General features: G+C 39.2%; 1 protein-coding gene and 2 pseudogenes across 2 annotated transcripts in view; all 3 read right to left on the bottom strand.

Annotated features, from left to right (window-relative positions):
* The window catches only part of ARL6 (ADP-ribosylation factor-like 6), a 40614-nt gene that overhangs the window by 18244 nt on the left and 5658 nt on the right, over nt 1–16712 (bottom strand). Inside the window, exons 3-5 of the mRNA XM_010848387.1 lie at nt 5976–6037; nt 4717–4785; nt 1157–1251 (exon numbers count right to left, since the gene is read on the bottom strand). Coding sequence (XP_010846689.1) covers nt 1157–1251; nt 4717–4785; nt 5976–6037 — 226 coding nt within the window. The remainder of the gene's footprint in view (nt 1–1156; nt 1252–4716; nt 4786–5975; nt 6038–16712) is intronic.
* LOC104994736 lies at nt 13427–14919 on the bottom strand (annotated as a pseudogene).
* On the bottom strand, nt 14582–15391 carry LOC104994733 (annotated as a pseudogene). The gene has a single exon (XR_825984.1). The product of XR_825984.1 is annotated as an anaphase-promoting complex subunit 15 pseudogene (transcript).

The following is a 16712-nucleotide window of genomic DNA, read 5'->3' on the forward strand; positions in this document are numbered from 1 at the left end:
TTGTGTGGATCACAATAAACTGTGGAAAATTCTGAAAGAGGTGGGAATACCAAACCACCTGACCTGCCCCTTGAGAAACCTATATGCAGGTCAGGAAGCAACACTTAGAACTGGACATGGAACAACAGACTGGTTCCAAATAGGAAAAGTAGTACATCAACGCTGTATACTGTCACCCAGCTTATTTAACTTATATGCAGATTACATCATGAGAAACGCTGGGCTGGAAGAAGCACAAGCTGGAATCAAGATTGCCAGGAGAAATATCAATAACCTCAGATATCTAGATGACACCACCCTTATGGCAGAAAGTGATGAGGAACTACAAAGCCTCCTGATGAAAGTGAAAGAGGAGAGTGAAAAAGTTGGCTTAAAGCTCAACATTCAGAAAACTAAGATCATGGCATCTGGTCCCATCACTTCATGGGAAATAGATGGGGAAACAGTGGAGGCGGTGTCAGACTTTTATTTTTTTGGGCTCCAAAATCACTGCAGATGTGGTGACTGCAGCCATGAAATTAAAAGACCCTTCCTCCTTGGAAGGAAAGTTATGACCAACCTAGATGGCATATTCAAAGACATTACTTTGTCAACAAAGGTCCATCTAGTCAAGGCTATGGTTTTTCCAGTAGTCATGTATGGATGTGAGAGTTGGACTGTGAGGAAAGCTGAGTGCCGAAGAATTGATGCTTTTGAACTGTGGTGCTGGAGAAGACTCTTGAGAGTCCCTTGGACTGCAATGAGATCCAACCAGTGCATTCTGAAGGAGAACAGTCCTGGGTGTTCTTTGGAAGGAATTTTGCTAAAGCTGAAACTCTAGTACTTTGGCCACCTCATGCGAAAAGTTGACTCACTGGAAAAGACTCTGATGCTGGGAGGGATTGGGGGCAAGAGGAGAAGGGGACGACAGAGGATGAGATGGCTGGATGGCATCACTGACTTGATGGACGTGAGTTTGAGTGAACTCTGGGAGTTGGTGATGGACAGGGAGGCCTGGCGTGCTGCGGTTCATGGGGTTTCAAGGAGTCAGACATGACTGAGTGACTGAACTGAACTGATACAGTGTAAACAACATGTTTTGTTGACATCAAAGAACAAAACATCATAGATGACCCCAAAGCACAGACATTACAGACTGAAAGACACAGACATGTACCTGGATGATTCAGAAGAGTACGAAGTTCTTCTTTGGCCACAACCATTCTCAATTTATCACTACTATCAATGACAAAAATAATGGCTTGTCCTTCTCTGTGTAATACAAAGAATGAGAAAAATTAATGATAAACAAACATTTTTCTATGTTAACTATTCATTTGCATATCTTAAACCATTTATTATGTCTTCATGTCCTCTGATGATTTATCATTACAGGCCTTGGTGCTGTTCCTTATTAGTTTATATGAGGAATTAATACTGCCATATTTTGGTTAATATATTAACCAAATAAGTCACATTTTGTGCAAAGTAATTTTTATTCATTTGGTCATAACATGGTAAATTTAATGACTCATTTCATAATTTAAAAAAATAACAAGTTGGGCTTTTCTAGTGGTTAAGAATCCACCTGCCAATGCAAGGGACACGGGTTCGATGCCCAGATCCAGGAAGATCCCACATTATGCAGAGTAACTAAGCCCATGTGCTACAATTACCGAACCCACACTCTAGAGCCTGTGAATCACAACTACTGAGCCAAAGCGACTCAACTTCTGAAACCTAGAGCCCATGCTCTGCAATAAGAGAAGCCACCACAATGAGAAGCCTGCATACTGAAACTGGGAAGTAGCCCCAATCACTACAACTAGAGAAAGCCCATGTGCAGCAACGAACTCAGCATGGTCATAAATTAAATTGTTTTTAAAAAAGGTAAAAACATAATCCTATTACACAGGCACAATCATTAATATTTGCAAATATATCATTTTTAGCATTTTCTTTGTAAATGTGTGTATGCATATGCACTCAGTCTTGTCCAACTCTTTGCAACCCCATGGACAGCAGCCTGCCAGGCTCCTCTGTACATGGAATTTTCCAAGCAAGAATATTCATATATGAATATCTACATCTGTATTTAAATGGAACCTTGCTGTTTTATTCTGCCTTTCTGATATATATGTACACTTCCTTGATCTTTTTTATAGTAGTTTGAACTACTTTTATATGAAACATTAAAGCATAAAGAAGCTTTCAATAAAGTTTTTTTTGAAAGACGTCTTTCAATAACATCTTTCATTATACTGTAAAGTATAATGAGTATGTCATTAAATATTGTATCAAACTTCTATTGTTGGGCTTCATAGCATACTTCCAATTTTCATTACTATGAAAAACTTTGGGATAAACAGCCTCCCAAATACATTTAAAAAATTTCTTGATACTTTAGGAACAGAATGCCTAGGAATACATAATAAAGTTTTAGATAAACACTGACAAATTAGAAATGCTATATCAATTTTATAATACTATCAGCACTTTTTCCACTCCCTGGCCAGCATGGCTCTTATTCTTTTCAATTTTTTACCATCCTAACACCATATTATTTTACTTTGCATTTTATTAATTTCTTGTTAAGTTCAATATATTTTCATATATTTACTAGACATTCATATATTTTTTGTGACTCACTTATTTCAGTCATAAATCAAGATTTTTAAAGTTCAATGTCATTAGTACTCACATGCATATAAAAAATAAAACAACTTTTTAATACCATTGTCTGCTATCATTTAAAAAGATGAATGCATTTTATTATAGACATACATTACCAGTGGATATAGAAACTGATACAACTGGAAATATATATCAAGAGCTTTAAAAACATTCAGTCACTTTGAGCCAATAATTTCATTTCTGAAATTTATACTAAGGAAACATGAAGTATGACAAAGATTTATACAGTAATATGTTAACTGAAGAATTGTTTATAATCTTCCAAAACTGAGAACAATCTTTATGTCCAAAACAGAGAAATAATTAAGCAAATTTTGGCATAGGAAGGAATATAAGAAAATATTAGGTTGCCATGAGAGTTACATTCTTTTTATGTTTTCCTGACTTATCAGAGAATGTTAAATGAAAACTATACAGCACATGGTGCATGCTTTAGAAGGCTCCTTTCTCAGTTATGTTAAATGTTATTTCAAAACAGAAGAAACATACTTAAAAGATATATTTTCTAAACATTTACTCCTTTCCCAATATGCACTCTTTATATCTTAGGCTTTATTACTTTTTCAAAGAGAAATATGCAAAAGCTATACAATAATTAACATTACAGGATCAAATGAATGACAAAGTAAACTTCCTTTATAATCTCATTAGTACCCAAATGCTATTGATGATGCAGTACATATTACACTAAGAATTTTCTTCTCTCTCAATATATAGTAAGCCTACATTTTTATTAAGAATAATTTTCTTTATATAACTGAGATATGACAAAAATATCATTATAAATAATTCTCAACACACATTCTTTCATATACATGTTTGCCCAGCAGTCCCAGTCATCTGTACTTTTCTGAAAGCAAAAATTATGGCTGGAGGGTATGAACATTTTTCATTTTAACAGATATTGAAAAATTACCCTAAAAAGATGTTACATTATCTGTAAGAGTAGCTTGTTTTGCCAACAGTAGACTTAATTAATCTTTTTAACCTTTTTTCAGTCTAATAGATTAAAATGTACTTGTTCTTTCACAATCAGAAAAATATAGCTACAGAAAATTTACTATTACTATAGATTTCTGAACAGTAATCATATTCAGCATTCCACCTACAGTGTATCTAAAATATTCCTGAATTCATTAACTTCTTCCAAAAAGATTTTAAAGAAAAAGAATGTTAAAATTGGAAAAAAAAATTTCCTTTAAATACTATTTTTTATGTAGTTTTACATTTTCTGTAATAAAAATTTTTTTAAGTATTAAATACATTTTTAAAAACAGTTGTTTACCAAATAATTGGAAGAGGAATTTAAAAAATCCTATACTGAAAACTCAAGTTGCCTTAAAAACAAAAATACCTCACATTTCCCTGAGAGAATTTAATGCAGAATACCACAAACATAGCATATTTGGATCCTAGCAACTTGATAGCTGTTAATCTGAAGTAACTGGTGAACACCTGATTTGCACATGCAGCAAAACATCTTGTTTAGAACTGCTTGTTGAACAAATGGATCAACTGTTGATGCTGCTATTTTAACTAAATTTATTCAGTAATTATATACTGATCTGTGTGCCCAGAATCATACTTGATCTTGAAGAAATAATCTGAATAAGAAAAAAATCCAACCCCCTTGATTATATGGTTATAAGATTAGAGAAAAATGAATGGTGAAGTACTGTGCCAACAATGGAGCCAGAATAATTGGGCATCTCCACAATAAATGGAATCTCCATAGAGGAGGTGACTTTTGAGCTAGTCCTTAAAGAATGAATATATCAACCTTAAGCTGCAGAGAAGTAGAGTAGAACGGGACATTAAAAACAGAGACAACAGAACATGCAAGGCCCAAGGTTATGAAGAATCTGAACCATTTGACAAATAATGTCAAGTATGATCATATATTTTTTAAAAACTTAGGATGTATACTTAAATTACATAAAAATAAACATTGCAACCTAGCCCACATAATCATTTGGATTTTTAATCACTACTTGTTGTTAAAATATAACCATCTAGTTAACCAACATTTGCAAACATACTTACTTATAATAGTGTTCCCAGAGATTTCTGTATCTTCCTTGACCTGACATGTCAAACACTGTAAAAGACAAACTATAAGACAAAACAAACAACAACAAAAATTATTACATTATAAGCTACTAAAACTTTAAATTATTATCAATCAAAGAAACCACCCTTGAGTATACAGTGTTCAACTTGGGCCAGCTTTCAAGTGCCACAGAATACATTTTTTGAATATAAATATGATTTTATAATAGTAACATATAAAAAATATATTTTTCTTTGCTAGTAAAATTATAATAGTCAGAACAAGGAAGCAACCTAGATGTCCATCAGCAGATGAATGGATAAGAAAGCTGTGGTACATATACACAATGGAGTATTACTCAGCCATTAAAAATATTACATTTGAATCAGTTCTAATGAGGTGGATGAAACTGGAGCCTATTATACAGAGTGAAGTAAGCCAGAAAGAAAAACACCAATACAGTATAACACATATATATGGAATTTAAAAAGATAAAACTCCAATACTTTGGCCACCTCATGCGAAGAGTTGACTCATTGGAAAAGACTCTGATGCTGGGAGGGATTGGGGGCAGGAAGAGAAGGGGACAGAGGATGAGATGGCTGGATGGCATCACTGACTCGATGGACGTGAGTTTGGGTGAACTTTGGGAGTTGGTGATGGACAGGGAGGCCTGGCGTGCTGCAATTCAAGGGGTCGCAAAGAGTCGGACACGACTGAGCGATTGAACTGAACTGAACGATAACCCTGTATGTGAGACAGCAAAAGAGATACAGATGTATAGAACAGTCTTTTGGACTCTGTGGGAGAGGGCGAGGGTGGGATGATTTGGGAGAATGGCACTGAAACATGTGCATTATCATATATGATCGATGCATGATACAGGAAGCTCTGGGCTGGTGCACTGGGATGACCCAGAGGGATGGGATGGGATGAGGAGGGAGGTGGGAGGGGGGTTTAGTATGGGGAACACATGTACACCTGTGGTGGATTCATGTCAATGTATGGCAAAACGAATAAAATACTGTAAAGTAATTAGCCTCCAATTAAAATAAATAAATTTATATTAAAAATTTTTTTAAGAAGAGTTTATCTGAAGAATAACCCAGAGATAGTAGTACGAGTATTTTAACGTCAGTGGGCTTCTGAAACAACAGATTCCTTTTTCTAAGAGTAGCAGGAATAACCAGATAGATCTAATACCATTTTTCACCCACAACTTCTTAATCACAAGTTTAATAAAATGAATTACCTAGACGATTTGAATTTCTGTATGCTGAATCCTATTGTTGGAACTATATCTTGAGACTGAGCCTTTAAGAAAAGAGACAAAGTTTAGAAATTTGCAATTACCGAAAATGCATTTTTCCTCAGGTTAAAAGTACCCAGTTTTTCCAATTCTAAAATCTGCCACTAAGAAGATGAAAGGATTAAACAAAATCATAATTTTTGCAAGGAGATCATTGTGTGTGAATTCTTTATAGAAGTTTAAGGTTTACTAATTATAAATCTGCATAATGTGTTGTCTTAATTCACATTTTGAGGCTTGCTGAAAGTTACCACCAACTTAAAATAGTTTCACAAGTCTCTTTTAGCTCACATACAGGACTTCCTAATTTTCCATACTCACTGAGTTTGCAAATGCTACAGAGGGGCTTCCCAGGTGGCACTACTGGTAAAGAACCCATCTGCCAATGTAGGAGACATAAGAGAGGTGGGTTCGATCCCTGAGTCGGGAAGATCCCCTGGAGGCGGGCATGGCAACCCACTCCAGTATTCTTGCCTGGAGAATCCCATGGATAGAGGAGCCTGGCAGGATACTGTCCATGGGGTTGCAGAGAGTCAGACACGACTGAAACGACTTAGCAAGCAGGATGCGAGCTACAGAGGATTGTCTTCATGTCTAGATGGTGAATATATATGGTCTCTGCTTTCATGAATTTATAATCTAGAGAAGGTAAACAGCAATAAATAACTAAGATACCAATTGTGAACAGTGCTAAGTACAATGAAAGGTGATTGAGGTGGGAGGCAATGGGGTGGAGGAGGGTTAGTTTAGCAGCCTGTCTGAGAGAGGTGACATCTCACCCAGTAAATGTTAAGAAGGAAAAAAGCTATGACAAGATCTGGGCAAAGAACCACCCAGTCAAAGGAAATAGCCAGAGCAATGACTGCAAGGAAGGGAGGAACTCACCACTCAGGAAAAGTTGAAGGCCTGTATGTCTAAAATATATTTATTAAGGGAAAGACTGTATGTAACCAAGTGAGAGAGGTGGGGCCGTGGTGGAGATCGAGTGGAAAAGAGATTGCAAGAGGGCAAGAGTATAATGGGAGACCTGCTGACATGATCCACCGACAAGTAAAAGACCTTAAATTGGTAAGTTAACTTGTCAATTAAGTTAACTTAATTGTACCATCAAGACTTTCTCCTTTTGAATAGAAGTCCATTCACTTTCTGACCCAGATGCCTAGGAGTTATTCTTGACTCTTTCCTTTTTTTACATCCCCTATACAACAATTCTCTAAGCTTTACTGATTCTGGCTCACTAACTTAGCTTAGGTCCTCATCATTTCTTGCTTCAAATTACTAAAACAGCTCCTGATTACTCCTAACTGCTAATACACCATCTAAACAAGTTACTTCTCTAAGCCTGCGTTTTCTTAAATGTAAAATATATCATTACTACCCTTAACTCTTAGTGTTTTTATGAGAATTAAGTAAGCTAATTGATGCAAAATACCAGTGTCTGGTCCATAGTAAACACTCAACAAATGGTTGTTATCATTAAGAATTACACTCTCACTGATTTCAGTTTCATACCCCAGTCTTCTTCATACTGCCAAAAGTGTAACCTAAAAAAAAAAAAATTCCCTTTTGAGTTCATCACGTTGCTTTCATGTAAAAAGAGGAGTAGAGGGAAAATTGCTGCCTCACATCATTATGTTCACTTTGGTAGTTTACTCCTGAAAATTTAAAATTCAAATGGAAAGACATAAGGTGAAAGGTCCCTGGAGCTTGGTCACCTTAATAGTAATGTGCTAGTGAAAAGACTTCCCAGAGCTGCCCTGATTTTGGCTTTCTGGAATTTGTTTACTCAGCTTTCCCTTCTATTCTGTGAGCTGCCTAGTAGTATTCTTCCAAAAATCTATCTCTTTATGTTAGACAGAATTTATTTCCTGTTACTCAGATTCTTACCTAATATCTTAGGGGTCCTTCACTGTACAACAAACTTTGGAATACAGAGTTTCCTAATTTTTGTTGTCCTAAAATACATACTATTTTGATTTTATGAATTTTCATGTGCCAATGTGGTAAAACCATCGCTATTGCTATTAGGAAAAAAATAACAATAATAACAAAAAGTTAGTTGAACGTTTAAAGAAATCTCAGAAAACACAGCTCAAATGAGTAGCCTTGAACTATAATTCTAATCACTTAACTGTAATTAGAAGTTGGCTAGCTTGTCCATAATCACCCAGTTTCTTTACAAACTCTTTTGTTTCCAGAGAAGCTACCCTTTAATTTGCTGTTTTAACAGGGATAAAATTAATCAACTTTCTTTTCTTCACTTCTAAAGTTCTAGTGGAAGATAATTAGAAAGAAGAAACTACACTAATTAATTAGGACAGGACAAGATATGTGAGCTGGTACTTTCAGATTCAAGTGTGATTCATTTTCCTCTAAAGAATCTGAAATAGTCTTCACTGATTAATTTCCCTCTGCCCTATTCAGGAACAAATACATTTGATGATTCTCTAAATTGGACAGGGGATGCTTACAAACCAAGTGAAGAGTGCAGGAATTATTACCTAAGTGTCTCAGGCCATCTGAGATAACCCAGTAATAGATCAATATCAGTAAGACTAGAACAAGGTTTCTAAGAGAGACCCTATTTGATAAGTTTTACTAAATCTGTTGAAAATGATATCCTTGGCACGATGAGTAATCATTCACTGCCAAAAAATGAAAATTAAAAAATCACTATCAGTCCATTTGTACAAAATTACATTTAACTACTAAGAAATATTCTAGGTATTTGGGAAATCCCATGGAGAGGAGCCTGGCAGTCTACAGTCCATAGGGCTGCAAAGAGTCAGACGTGTCTTAGCAACTAAAACAACATTATTGAACAATGTAAGATTTATGCTCTTATGAGTTTAATTTTATGATGCAGAAAAATGTAATAAACAACTTATCAACTGAATATGTGAAGCAATTTCAGATTGTTTTAAATGTTAAGAATATAAAACTGGATATGATAGAATGAGAGCATTTATGTTGGGGAATGGGGCAAAAGTTAGAATTTTAGAAGATATTAATAGAGCACATCTCTTAGTTTGACAGTAAGACCAGATTCTTGAAAAGTTATCAGGTTAAAATTACCTCTTTTCTCTCCTTATCAGTTTAGAAAGGATCAGCAACCTTAACATATTAACAACAAATGAACATTAAGAGAGCTTAATATTAAAAACTAGTTTGGGCTCAGGAAGTATCTAGTTATCTAGAAACTGACTTTATCCCTCTGCAAAAACATATAAGAGACTATTTTACTATAAAATGAGACTTGTAATTTCTTTCAAGACATTTCCTAATAGAGGATCATAGATTTCTATTCAGTTCAGTTCAGTTCAGTCGCTCACTAGTGTCCAACTCTTTGCGACCCCATGGACCGCAGCACGCCAGGTCTCCCTGTCCATTACCAACTCCCAGAGTTTACCCAAACTCATGTCCATAGAGTCGGTGATGCCATCCAGCCATCTCATCCTCTGTCGTCCCCTTCTCCTCCTGCCTTCAATCCTTCCCAGCATCAGGGTCTTTTCCAATGAGTCAGTTCTTTGTATGATGTGGCCAAAGTATTGGAGTTTCAGCTTCAGCATCAGTCCTTCCAATGAACACTCAGGACTGATCTCTTTTAGGATGGACTGGTTGGATCTCCTTGCAGTCCAAGGGACTCTCAAGAGTCTTCTTCAACACCACAGTTCAAAAGCATCAATTCTTTGGTGCTATATTTTCTTTATAGTCCAACTCTCAAATCCATACGTGACTACTGGAAAAACCGTAGCCTTGACTAGACGGACCTTTGTTGGCAAAGTTATGTCTCTACTTTTTGATTTCTATTACTCACCTTAAATCATTAAAAATAATATTTCTCATAGTGGATATAAGCTCACAAGAGACTGTTTTTGGGTTCAAAGGTAGGGAGGAAGCAAGTGTTTTATCTGTGCCTGGGTGACAGGTTTTAGGGCTTTAAGAAGTCCCATTTCAAGTGTCTTCTTGGCTATAATCACGAAGTTGTTTTTTTAATTTTTTTTTTTTTTTTAAGTAAAACAACTTAATCTGCTCTCAGAAGGTAGAGGTCAATTGCTCTGAGGAGACAGGATAGTTGCCTAAAGATTAACGCTCAGAAAGTGGTGTCAGAAATTAGACGATCCCCTTAAAAATAGCCCTGGAGTTAGTCTAGGCTAGTTCCATAATTCACCAGTGGTAGCAGAGAGATGCATATGCTGGAAAACAAAAGATTAATTAAAAAGCCTCAGTAATTGGCTGCATGCCCAGATGTTCCTGAGGACTCTCCCTGACTAGTATAGTATGTTAGGCAGGGTCAGCAGGTCTTGCACAGGACTAGCCTGAAATTGGGATATTAGAATATTTTAAGATGATACACTGAGCTCAGGATGCCTCCTTCCCCTGCTGCCTCAAATGATCAATAATGTTTAGAGAAGAAAGCTGTTCCCATCCATATCAAAGAAGATTATTCCTAAGGTAATAACCATGTCTTGGGACAGGAGATCACTATACTGTTGGGGATGGTGGAAAGAGATAACGTAATTTCCATTTTGTTCTTTGAATGTCATTTCTGCCAATCTGAGTACAGTAGGCACCAGGGGGCTGGCATACTTTGATACTATTAACTGTGGCTCTGGTTTCAATCATTTTGTACTTATCTGACACAACTTTTACAAAAAAATTTCTTTTGAAGATATTCCTTGATGTAGAAAAAAATGGCAATATCTCCTATAGAATAGTACCTTACCTGAAGAGCTTCCTTATAATCTTGTTCCCTTATGCTACCAGGCTAACCTGCAGAAGTGCTGCACATCACCAGCCACTAAGTTTCTTAATATTAGCCCAGGTTGATCTACTGACAGCCAAACCATCCGTGGAACTAATTATAGACCCACAGCTGAGTATGGTTCTCTAAATTCAATTTGGAGCCCATTCAAGTGGGTAGGGGAGAAGGCAATGGCACCCCACTCCAGTACTCTTGCCTGGAAAATCCCATGGATGGAGGAGCCTGGTAGGCTGCAGTCCATGGGGTCACTAAGAGTCGGACGCGACTGAGCGACTTCCCTTTCACTTTTCACTTTCATGCATTGGAGAAGGAAATGGCAACCCACTCCAGTGTTCTTGCCTGGAGAATCCCAGGGACAGGGGAGCCTGGTGGGCTGCCATCTATGGGGTCACACAGAGTCGGACACGACTGAAGTGACTTAGCAGCAAGTAGGTAGGTTGCTATATCTTCTTCTTAAAGACTGTTAAAGAAATTTATTACAATCACCTCAGTTAGGAGACAAACTTTTTAACCTGTTCCTTTCCTTATGGGTGAAATCTCTTTTCCCTGCTTTCATATAGAGAAGACTCCATTAAAATGACACTTCTAGCTACTCTATTTCTCCTCTCTAAATTTATTCCTCTTCATGGGTGGGGAGGACTTCTTTGATGTCTCAGTTTGTGAAACTGAAACAACCTTCTTGGTTCTGCCTCTCTCTCATTGAGAGCCACATGCTTCTTTTTTTTTTTTTTCCCCATATATTTACTTTGTATTGAATTTGTTAATGACACATAGTTTTTGCACTGCCAAACCATGCCTGAGAATTCAAAGAAAGAAATGGTACAATGGACAGCCTCATCCACCCATCATTCAGCATATTAAAACTTGATTCACGTGCACTTCGATAATTCCACATATCTTTTAAAAAGTTGTAACAAGGGTTGGGATTCTTAAGTCTCCTTGCAGGTCTTTAGATTTCTATGCCATTAAATAACTTTTCCCATATATTTATCTCAGTTCCTCAATAACATAACCCCCAACAAAATTTTGCTGGGAAAAATGCACTTTTCAGGGGATTTATGTGGCTCAAGGTCCAAGAGATTATTTGTTAAAAGATTTTTGTTTCCCATATGATGTCTTCAGATTAACCAAGAATCCTTTGTTTTTCAATCATCCAACCTCTCCTTGGCTGGCTTAGCTACTCACCCAAGCACATCAGAACACAGGCATCCTGCCTGCCACCTCAAGTAACTCCAACATTATTGCCCAGATACACTTTGCAGGTTCCATCAGGTGATTCTGTTCGCTTCCCAGGAGTGGGATTCCTGCATTGACACTTTTATCAAGACTCAACTCCTAGAGGAAAATGCTCCCACAACAGGATAGTTTTACTCACCCATTTGCTTCACTCTTGCCAGTAGCAAGTCTGCAACTCCTACATGTGGCAAAGGGATTTTATTATAGAGAAACCCAGACTCTGCATCAAGTGGTCACATGCCACTTTGAAATATTTCTACCGAAGATACAAAACTAGGAAATTCAGACTATCTCATTAGACGGAAAGACTTTTCAGTAATCCTGGGTAGCATCCTGGTGTCCCTTTTCAGGACTAAAAATTACTGGATGGTTTAAGCTGTAATTATTAAAAACAGAAGTGCTACATCACCTGTCTTTCGCCTCTGACTCTCCAAAATGATCAACTTAAAGACATACCAAAAGATTGATACCAAAGCTAGGCTGGGACAATCACTGCATCTACAGAATACCTAACACCTTAAATGTTTGGGCACAAGAGCATCTGGAATTCTTGTCAAAGATCATGCAAGATCTGTGAAACTTAAGTGTATTTCAGGTTGAGGTTCTGCTCTTACAGCTTTGAATTTGTAAGGACAGGACAGTGACTCCCTTGGCCTGAGTAGAAACTAAACAAAGTCTTTCCACCAGTTTACTATACAATTTAGACCTGATTAGAGGAGGCTTTAGCAGCACCTGAAGTAGAGCCCCCTGCATTTACTGCCCTTTACATTAAAGGCCATTTAGTTCCACTCTAGGGATTGGCAAATTCATGAGACATTTCACAATTCCAATGCATACTTCAGGTTACTAAGCTAAGCAATATGCTCTGTAAAAGAACTATTCCAAGTGATAGCAAAAAAAAAAAAAGCCTTAATATGGAACACAGAAAAAGCATTACCCAAATAAAAAATTACTAAAAGAAATAAGATTCTTCCCTCCTACCCCTTTCCCCACTTGGTGACCACAGTTTGAATTTAATTTGTGGTTACCTCACAATACAACTCAAAGTTTTAAATTATAAATCAGAGCCCTATAGATTTTCCAAGCACATCAGTTCTTTTGAGAGCAGCATGTTCTAGGAAGTCTAATCCAGCCACAGTCCACCTCAGAGTGTTCCTTATAGATGGGGCACAGGACAGGTTAATTAAGGTCACTTAAATCTTCATCTTTTATTAAAGCAGATCAGAACCCAGATGGCTGACTTTCTGCAGGATTTCTGATAGGAATCCAGTAGAACTGGTTTCAAGTTTCACATCGATACTTAATAGCTGTAACCTTTTTATCCAGAAGTTGTGATCCACATGAAGTCCACAATGAGTGCAGCAAATCTGAGGTAGTCAACCCTTAGGAAGGCTCAGTATTTCCAGCTTTCTACATGCTTGGTAGTGGACTGCAGGGATGGGTGCGTGTCACTATAGATTTCTGGTGGTCCTTGTGGTGCTTTCCTTGTTGTGGTCAACCTGGCTCCAGGAGGCCTATACACGCCACTAGTCATTGTTGGTTCTGGGGTTTCTGTAACAACTACTGGAGCAGGAGGTACTTGTACTAGAGCAGTTTTATTCCAAGGGCCTGAAGATTTTTCTACACCACCACCACCACCTCCACCTTCTTCCCAATTATCACTTGGATCTTCTCTCTTTTCATCTTCTTCCTTTTCACTTATTTGCATTGCTTGAACTCTTAGGCCGCTGTAATCAACTTCTTTTTGCTCAAATTCTTTCTACTCATCTTCCTCCTTTGTCACAACCTTGGTGGCGGCCCCAGGGCCAGTGGCCCCCAGGTCCGCGGTCCCGCTATCGCCTGGCCGGGTCCCGCCCCTGCCCCACCGCCCGCTGCGTCCGTGGCTCCACTGCTCCCGCCAGCGCCTCCCGCCGCGCTCGCCGCCCGGTTGCTCCGCTCCTTCTTCTTTTTATCTCTCTTGGCGAAGAAGTTGTCTAGGCTCCGCTCCTCCGTCTCAGCCACGGCCCTGGCCTCCTTGGCCCGGATGGGTGGGGCCGGCGGCGGGCCAGGCCCACTGGGGCTCCGAGCTCGGGGTAGAGGCCGGCTCGGGGCTCAAGCTCCTGGGCGCAGCGACCCACATGCTTCTTGAAACCATGCATTCTCATCTGTTCTTAACCATGCAGTAAACCTAGACAAGCAGGATCTCTCCCTGAGGAGGAAAGCTTGAATTCTGGGACATGAATCATAGCTCAAGAGAGTGTTAGCAAGTCCTCTGCTGCTGCTGCTGCTGCTAAGTCACTTCAGTCGTGTCCGACTCTGTGTGACCCCATAGACGGCAGCCACCAGGCTCCCCCGTCCCTGGGATTCTCCAGGCAAGAACACTGGAGTGGTCTGCCATTTCCTTCTCCAATGCATGAAAGTGAAAAGTGAAAGTGAAGTCGCTCAGTCCTGTCTGACTCTTAGGGACCCCATGGACTGCAACCTACCAGGCTCCTCCATCCATGGGATTTTCCAGGCAAGAGTACTGGAGTGGGGTGCCATTGCCTTCTCCGAGCAAGTCCTCTGGCCAGACCTAAACCTTGCCCTCCAAAATTAATATTTCAATAAAACTGCTATGTTTTTTAAAATCTCTGACTTTAGCACATCTATTTCAGCTGATTCCCAACTTGATTGGAGAGCCCCTTAAAACTCCTAAATTACCTTTTTTTTTTTTTTTTCAGTCCTGTGTCTTTATTAAAGAAAGTTAGAAAGAAACTAGATCTGACAAACAATGGGTGATGTGCTGGCTAGAAGGGAGGGTGCTGGGCTTAGGCCCGGGGGATTCAAGGGCAGACTGATGGCCTGGGAGGGACCAAGAAGATCAGGTCCTGGCAGCAGCTGAGGAAGTGCCCGAGGATGAGGATTCATGGGGGTGGGTGATCAGCTGGTTCTGCAGGGGGTCCAGGGCGGTCCTTGGACCCCCTTTCTTGAGACCACCCTTTCTTGTCTACCTAGATCATCCATTGGTCCTGATCCTGTTCGTTGCCTTCCATGTCCACCTCATTGACCTCTCCGTCATCAGGTGACTCATTGTAGTCATTCATCTCATCCATGTCCTGCATGTCCTCGTCATCCTCTGAGTCCTCTTCACTGTCCTCGTCGTCATCTTCATCTTCCTCTTCCTTTTCCTCGTCGTCATAGTGCTCTGAGGCCGGCTTGCCAATAGGTACCAGGTTGTTGTCTTTCTCTGCAATGCTCTGGAGCCAGGCCTGATGCTGCTGTTCTTGCTGCTGCAGCTCTGTCTCCTCCACACAGGGTCGATCCAGATTAAACCACAGTGTCTCAGTCACACGGGGGTAAACAGTGAGGGGAACAAGGTGGACATGGCTCTCTCGAGGAAGCGGCCAATAAGTTGGAGCGCTTTAATGTTAAGGGGAGTGTGAGCAGGCAGCTCCTGAGGAGGCGGATCAGGAGAATGGGGTTTCTCTGGGGTAGGGAGGGAAGGAGGGACGAGGAGTCCTAAATTACCTTCTAACTCTATTTTCAACTTCTTATCCCAGCTGTCTCAAACTAACTGCCATCTGAAAATACACCAGTAGTTAGTTGTTTCACATGGCAAACTCTCCCATGTAGAAGAAGGGAATGATGACCTCAAGAAAAGAAATGATGGCATTTTTGTAATTTGAGAGCAATCTCAAATTAAACAGAAGTGAAAATGAAGCTGTTGGGGAAAAGGCGGTGGGGGACAGTAGGAGTTCTCATTCTGCCCAACCTGAAGCACTATTTGGAGGCAATGAAGTCCACTTTCAATTACCATATTTAGGAGCAATGCTTCCTACTATTCAGCCTGTCAGTCATCAAGAGCACCAGTTTCCTAATTTTGAACCATCTGCTCGATTTATGGTGGGCTGCTGTCTATGGGGTTGCACAGAGTTGGACACGACTGAAGTGACTTAGCAGCAGTGGCAGCTCAATTTATATGCAGGCTATATATTTTTTCATCAACATTTTCCATTGATTGACTAATGGTTTTTATCTACATAAAAGTATTTACAACTGTCAATGTTAACTGTTTACCTCTATCCACTCTCCTAATCTTTCATACTTTGTTGTTGTTTAGTAACTAAGTCATGTCCGACTCTTTGCAACGCTATGAACTGTAGCCTGCAAGGCTCCTCTGTCCATGGGATTTCCTAGGCAAAAATACTGGAGTGGGTTGCCATTTCCTTCTCCATAGGACCTTAACAACCCAGGGATCAAGCTCACTTCTCCTGCACTGGCAGGTGGGTTCTTTACCACTGAGCCACCAGGGAAGCCCCTCTTTCGTACTTACAGGACCCCAATTACTAATGGAAGCAGCAATATGTCCTGCTTTAAAAAAAAAATCCAGCCTCATTTACAGATAGGGTAGCCAGTGAGGTGAAAGAGTCAATAGTTGAGGCTTCTGAGTAAGCTCTTTAAAGAGGACTTATTTGGCAGGAAGACTTATTCTTTTGCCTTGTTCTTTTCTCATCTCTGCAACTTAGGATATAGACAGCATATTAAAAAGCAGAGACATTATTTTGCCAACAAAGATCCATCTAGTTAAGGCTATGGTTTTTCCAGTGGTCATGTATGGATGTGAGAGTTGGACTATAAAGAAAGATGAGTGCTGAAGAATTGATGCTTTTGAACTGTGGTGTTGGAGAAGACTCTTGAGAGTCCCTTGGACGGCAAGGAGA

The sequence above is a fragment of the Bison bison genome, unplaced genomic scaffold (genome assembly GCF_000754665.1).
Source record: "Bison bison bison isolate TAMUID 2011002044 unplaced genomic scaffold, Bison_UMD1.0 scf7180017864265, whole genome shotgun sequence".
Lineage (NCBI taxonomy): Eukaryota > Metazoa > Chordata > Mammalia > Artiodactyla > Bovidae > Bison > Bison bison.